This window comes from Fulmarus glacialis, unplaced genomic scaffold, assembly GCF_000690835.1.
Source record: "Fulmarus glacialis isolate BGI_N327 unplaced genomic scaffold, ASM69083v1 scaffold7568, whole genome shotgun sequence".
Classification (NCBI taxonomy): Eukaryota; Metazoa; Chordata; class Aves; order Procellariiformes; family Procellariidae; genus Fulmarus; species Fulmarus glacialis.
Window position 1 is genome coordinate 1 of NW_009228876.1, and position 7,509 is coordinate 7,509.

The following is a 7,509-nucleotide window of genomic DNA, read 5'->3' on the forward strand; positions in this document are numbered from 1 at the left end:
AAATTTTTTTTTTTTTTTTTTTTTTTCCCCCCTGAGTTCCAGCCAAAGCTCTCTGTTCAGCCAGGCTCGTCTTCCCTGCTGGCTCATCTTTCAGCACATAGGGACAGCCTGCTGCTGTGACTTTAAGATTTCCTTCTTGAAGAATGTCCAGCCTTCCTGGACTCCTTTGTCCTTCAGGACTGCCTCCCAGGGGACTCTCTCAACCAGTGTCCTGAACAGGCCAAAGTCTGCCCTCTGGAAGTCCAAGGTAGCAGTTCTGCTGACCCCCCTCCTTACTTCTCCAAGAATCAAAACCACTATCCTTTTGTGATGGCTATGCCCAAGACAGCCTCCAACCATCACATCACCAAGTCCTCTGTTCGCAAACAACAGGTCCAGTGGGGTGCCTTCCCTAGTTGGCTCACTCACTAGCTGTGTCAGGAAGTTGTCTTCCACATGCTCCAGGAAACTCCTAGACAGTTTCCTCTCCACTGTATTGTATTTCCAGCAGACATCTGGTAAGTTGAAGTCCCCCACAAGAACAAGGGCTAGTGATCGTGAGACTTCTCCCAGCTGCTTATAGAACATTTCATCTGTCTCTTCATCCTGGTTGGGTGGTCGATAACAGACACCCACCATGATATCTGCCTTTCCCCTGATTCTTACCCATAAACGCTTGACCCTTTCATCACCATCATCAAGCTCTAGACAGTCAAAACACTCCCTGACATACAGGGCTCCCCGACCGCCTCTCCTTCCTTGCCTATCCCTTCTGAAGAGTTTATAGCCATCCATTGCAGCACTCCAGTTATGTGAGTCATCGCACCATGTTTCTGTGATTGCAGCTATATCATAGTTTTCCAGCTGCACAATGGCTTCCAGCTCTTCCTGTTTGTTGCCCATGCTGTGTGCGTTGGTGTAGATGCACTTCATTTGGGCTATTGATCCCACCACCGAAAGACCTTGCTAGCATACTGTCCCTCAAACACTGGCGTGCTCCCCCCAGGTTATCTCTAGCAAACCTGGTTTTATCCTTTTCCCCCTTCAAATCTAGTTTAAAGCTCTTTCTATGAGCCCTGCTAATTCCTGTGCAAAGATCCTTTTCCCCCTTTGAGACAGGTGTAGCCTATCTGTCGCCAGCAGGCCTGGTGTTGTGTAGGCTGACCCATGATCAAAAAACCCCAAACTCTGCTGGAGTTCTGAATAGTCTTTTCCTAGTGGAAAAAAATGTAATTGTTATAAAAGCAGGACTTAAACAGTGTTGTGGGAGTAGTAGTCTGCTGTGTTATTTACTTTCTCAACGTTGTATTTTCTATTTGTTGTTAGACTAGGCTCTTTTTCTTCCAGAGTTCAGGACCAAAAGTGAATCAGTTAGTTGCAATTGCCTAACCACCCGTCAAAATGTCCTCAGTTAAGTTTAAGTATTTTTAAGGAATTAATAACTAAAATGGATTTAGTTTACTGCTGATGGAATACTTGTTACTGAACTGAGGAGAAGATGAGAGTGGGGAAGGCAGTCAGTATTCTCTGAATGACGGACTTGGGGGATGCAAGTTTTTTGTGGCTGAAGAAGACAGGAAGCAAGCAGCTGTTCTGAGCTTCTGAAGTGGGGTCCTGTGGAAGAATGTCAAGCTTTTAGAGCCTGGTGAACTTGGTTTTAGGATATTTGTATGTTCTCCTGACTTGTGGACAAGTTTTATTGGTTTTGATTTTGATCTGCATTGATATGATTACCTATATCTAGAGGAAATAAGTACTGGCAACCATCTTCGGTTGTTGGTTGTTATCATGGGAGGCACCTCTTTGGGGTTTATTCATCAATAATTTTTTGTTATTCACTAACAACCAAATGACTACTTGCTTAAAATACTGATTCCAAAATAACTCTGTAACTATTGCATTCCTCTTTGAGATAATGGATTTGTCTCAAGAGCACGTGATCTCAAGGCCTAGCTTTGACCCGATGTAGTAATTATCTGGCTTTAGTTTGCATTTGGATAAATGTCATCAGTCCCAATTTTAAAATTTCACACTTCTGCTGATGTAATATGTGTAAGCACAAATCCAAGATGTAGAAGCTGAAAGTTTGAAGTACTCTTCAAAACCAGAATGGGCCTTTTTAAGAAGTGTGAGCATCAATCTAAAATGATGGAATAGTAACAATAGTCAGTGCCACCACTGATTATGATAATTGCCATATTGAACCCATTGCTGACAGGTTTTCATGGATTTGCAAAAAAGCTAATTGCTAATCTTAACCTGATTATGACAAAGTGTAATCAACATTAATTGAATCATGTAAATATTCTATGTTTTTAGGGTATTCTTTGAAGGACTTCTGCAGTAAATTGAATTCCACATGTGCTATTGTATTCTGTCTTTGGTGGGTTTTTTTGTAGATAAAATTATTGTGGGCAGTTATATGGGATATCTCCGAATCTTTAATCCACATCCTGTGAAACCTGGAGATGGAGTACAACCTGAAGACTTGCTCTTGGAAGTGCAGTTACGAGAACCAATATTGCAGGTGGAAGTAGGAAAATTTGTTTCGTAAGTCAACAACAGGCTATGTTGCTGTTTATTTAAGGCTTAGATGTGATTTTCTTTCTTTGTTTTGGGGGGTGAGTTTTCAATTTTCACATGGACAACTATTAAGCACATCTATGTATACTGTAGTATGCATTTGATCTGCTTCTTGAATCATCTTGATATGAGAGAATTTTTACTTAATGTATATGCAGAGGATAATCTTCCAGATACTTGTACGATTTTTTAAAAAGTATGTAGAACAGGAAAAACCTTATATTGAAAGGTTTTTTTAGGTGTTAAGAAAGCTTGAGTAACTTGTTATGATCTAAGATGTAATATTGGCCAGTTGTTTTGGGTTTGATGGAGGACTGAAGATCTTTAATTCCAATGAATTTAGTAGAAGTAAGTGGCCAGGTAGAAGAGAAATACTATGACTAAGGAAAAGGCCTTATATTTAAGTGGCTGTGAGAGAATCTACTTAGGAGAACTTTATTTTAAAAATGAAAGAAAAAACCAAATGGATATGAGGATCATCACTCCAAACAAGTGTTATTCAGCAATGGCATACATTACTTTTTTTAAATTTACTTTTGTACCAGCTGCATGGAACCTAAATTAATTAAACTATAAGGCAGAAGTCATAAACTTAGAATGCTATATTCACATTCTTTTTCCCCCAAACCTAAGTAGTATTTCCTGCAGAGAAAGCTCTTGTGCTGTAACTATAGAAAATGTTATAGATCATTTCACAGGGTAAAGTATTAGAATTCCTGCATGGGGTCACTTCATGAGTACTTAAATAAAAGAAGAACAGTTTCCAACTGATGTAGGCCTTTCAGCTTTTGTGGCCTTTGGTCTCAGAGCACAAGTCTTTCTCATGGTTAGTACAGGTTTTTCTCTCATTTTTAAAAATGAAGTTCATACTGCAGTATTATAAGTTAATGTCAAAATTAAAATGAATCCTTTTAAGAACTCATTTTTAAGATAAAGTTCTCCTAAGTAGATTCTCTTACAGCCAATTAAATATATGATCTTAAAGGATTCATTTTAATTTTGAAATTAACTTATAATACTGCAGCATGAATTTAGGAAGATTAGTACTTCTGCGTTTTTATGCTAGCATCTAACACCCAAACCTTTGGATTTGGCCCACACCTGAAAGTAATTTCAACATGTTACTTGAATTTTATCCTGTATGTGTTTTACTTGGAATTTATCTGAAAACGGTGCTTATTTAACATTCTTTACAGTGGTACTGAAGGACTTCATCTGGCTGTGTTGCATTGCCGAAAACTCTGTGTATATGCTGTCTCAGGTTAGTTTACAGATACAACCTTTGCAGTGATTTAAAATATATTCTAAAGTTTGGATTAGGTTAAATGCTAAACTTGGTATATACAGTGTTTGCTCATTATACCTGAAGAGCTGCAGTCATTTTCTCTCACTCAAACTCATGTATGAAGAGGAAACATTAGTAATTAGGTCTAGATATTTCCCAATGGTTAACAGAGATTTGCTGATCTGCTCAGTGCTTGAGATGCTGTGAGATGCTGTGATGTGTGCGATGGTCTGTGGTTGGTAGTGCTTGTGAACGGCTAGTTCTCATTACAAGTTTAGGAGTGGGTGTTACTGTTCAGCACACTAATGAACAAATGGTTATATAATGACAACTTAGCTCTTTAAAAATGAAACAATTGTAATTATTTCTGAACTCAAATCCAGATAGTTTCTTAGAAAGCCAGTACATTGGTAATGTAGCCCAAGAGAAGATAGGAGGTTAATACTGGTAAGAAGGTGAAACTACAATGTTTTTTCTTAAATCCTCTTTCTTCTACTGCCTTTGGCTGGAAATTCCAAGTGCTGTGTTCTCTCTGTATGTAAAGAGGCAAGTCACAAAATACCTGTTCTGTGCATTGAATTCTCTATAATATATGCTTAAAGCAAAGTACAGATTTAAGAGGTCTATTGATTGTACCCCCATCTTCAAAATTCAATAGACAACTATATATTGTCCATTTTCCTCTGTGCAGGGAGGACAGCTGTGGCTCCTTTCATTATAAGAGCATGGTTTTCTTTTAGGAGCAGCTTGCTTCCTGTTCACAGCCTTCTAGGCAGATAGGTTACAAACATGCTCTCTTTCCAGATTCTGTTTGCCTTCTAGTTATCTTACCTGGAGACACCTGTAAAATTTGTTGTTGACAGGTGATACTTTAAGATGTACTGCAGTTTTCATACTTTCCCTTCTCTGTAATAGTGCTTATGTCTTAGGATTGTAGCCTACCAGTACAATTTTTATTAAAACAGTTTATTTTAGAATTTACATTAATGGCATACAACAAGTCAGTCTAGGTTTTTTTTAGTTATAATTTGCCGTTTGGTCTACATGGCTTAAACATTTAAGTAAAAATAAAAGTGAGGTTTTACAATCCTTTAACAGAGTTTTCGTACTAATTTGTAAGCATTCATGCTGTAGTAGTAATTTCTCTCATCTGAACAGGTGCTTTTGAACAAGCTCCTTTGAGAAATAACAATCATTATTTCTTTATGCTTCTATGGCAAGTTGCACTTTCATAAAGTGGGATCTTTACTTGCTTTATACATGTTGCTATATCTGTTATTTGTAATAAAATAACTATGCTGCTCCTCCTTGACAAATGAAAGCATCCTTCAGGGCTGACTAAAGTATGGCTTGGATATTGTATTACAGTCAGTATACACAAACTGACCGCTTTCTAACTTGTTTTTCCTCTGGTGTTGCTACTTAGCTAGTTACTTATCCAGCCAGGGCTTTTTTCCTCATGTCTGATCTAATCCTTTCCCTAGTGTGGGCCTGCTTTAGGGGTAATTGTTTAAAAGCTATATTGGATTTTAGTTGGAGAAATGACTGAAAGGTTAGCATAAGCTACAAATCTTTCATAGCATGTTGTTTAAGATGGTGTTGGAATAATCTTTGTATACTTAAAGCTGTGGTAGGATTTATCTTAGATACCATTCACTCAAAACACCTTTTTCGCTGGTGATGTGACTGTTCTCAAAGGTGGGGTTGTTTTTGCTTGCTAATATTAGTTCTTAAGTGTTACTCTACATGATGAAGAACTTTGATTTCTTCATGGGGTGCAGGAAAGACTTGATTATCAAAAGGGAAGCTTTAACTTCAGGTTTTCTAGAAAGACTTTTCTAATTTCTGCTAGTTCCGTGAAGGAGTCAGGAAATTAAAGTTCATGCAGACCTTTTTCAGAGAATGGGATGTATATCATAAAATTTTTGTTACCATATGTTTGTCTCTTCTCTTTGCATTTTTGATCACTGCATTGAATTTTAGACAGAGTAAAGGCAAGTGATAAATGTGCCCTAAGCATAGGTTTGTCAAATTATAGCTAATGACTAGCTACAGCTTAATTTGAGACAAAGACTATTACAGCTGAGGCTGGCTGCTGGATATAGTATATTCACTGAATAACTAGAGAATCATAAGAATTCCCCTTTGAGCAGGCTTTTTTCTGATCTTAGAGGTGTGCCTAACATGAACAAAAATACATTTAAGTAATAAAAATCTCAGCCTCTTGCTAAGTCTTTATACCAGATTTAGTATAATGAGACCTTTTTTCTGGTTCTGGCCTTTAGGAATTTTGTAGCTTGGTGACTTTTTTTAAAGAAAGCAGCAGTGTGAGCTGTCGTATCTCAGTCGCTAGGAGTAAGTTACAGTTTTTCAGGTTGTTTAATCTGGTACTTCTTTACTTCTTCCATATTGCATGTATCAAAGATACAAATATATACCCTTTGGTTTTTTGTAGGAACTCTGGGAAATGTGGAACATGGGAACCAGTATCAGATTAAACTGATGTATGAGCACAATCTTCAGAGAACTGCTTGTAATATGACTTATGGTCCATTTGGTGGTGTAAAAGGTAAGCTCCTTGTTGCATATTCTTTATTATTAGTTGTTTAACTGTGAACAGTTGAGGATTAACTTAAATTTTGAAAGGCAACATGATGCTGCTGTCTGGAGGAAACCATCTTTCCATAAATGATGGTAACTTTTATCTGATGCACATAGAAAATAACTGAAGTTAAAATGAGGCAAAGAATATTCAATGTAGAACAGTTGTTTCCTCACATCTTGAACAGGATATGAAATTACAAGGATAATATTGATTTAAAAAAACATTAGAAAAACCCTGGCTCTTTCCTTGTAAAATACTTTAACATCTAAAATAATTGTTTTCTTCTATGCTTTAATTCTGTTCTGCTTTTCTGCAACTTGCTTATCCTGGACAAAGAAAAAAGTTATCATCATCATTCTCTGAACCTAAAATATCAAGTGTCTTTAAAGATACGTAATGCAGACTTTTTAAAAAAAAGTATTTTAAACTTTGATTGGAAAAACATAACAGTGGAAAATAATATTTATGGTGTACTTGTAGTTTTGAATGAGTTTAATAGATACCAGTCTTTTTTGAACTTGTGACACAATTATGAATGCTTTTGTGTTCCAATCTCGAAGCATTTAGGTTTGCTCTACACGACAGCTCTTTCTCTTCAGAAGTAAAGTTTGCCCAACAGTATTGAGGGGGTGATAGTCATCTACACAAGTAGTGTCCCTAGACTGTTGGCAGAGTGATATTGCTTTACCAAGGCAGAAGGTCTTTTGAGTCAATATGGCAAATATGTGCAGACAATCCCTCAATTCTGTGTCTGTAATAATCTTCTAGTAATAATTCTACAATGCCTTATGCTAAACTCAACCTTGTCCCTGGGCTTAAATTCAGCTGACCAAAATTCATACTGATTGAAGAGATTTTCATCTACTAATTTTGCACAACCACCTTGGGAAAAACTGTCAACTCATATGGGTGAGAAGGTATCTATGCTATGAGTATCTTGAGGGGTGAGTGTATAGTGCATGGGCATATTCCTGTTAAGAGCAGAAAGACAATACGGAGTTTCCTAAACCTGAGAAGAGGGAATAGTGTGCTTACTGACATACTATAGTGGAATTGC

General features: G+C 37.2%; 1 protein-coding gene across 1 annotated transcript; it reads left to right on the forward strand.

Annotated features, from left to right (window-relative positions):
• Positions 1 to 2,378: 2,378 nt before the first annotated feature.
• LOC104081042 (protein PTHB1-like) lies at positions 2,379 to 6,457 on the forward strand (the record flags this gene model as incomplete). Its single annotated transcript, XM_009583631.1, has 3 exons — positions 2,379 to 2,529; positions 3,759 to 3,823; positions 6,303 to 6,457. Coding segments are annotated over 3 exons (371 nt in total), but the record flags the coding sequence as incomplete, so codon positions are not given.
• Positions 6,458 to 7,509: the final 1,052 nt, after the last annotated feature.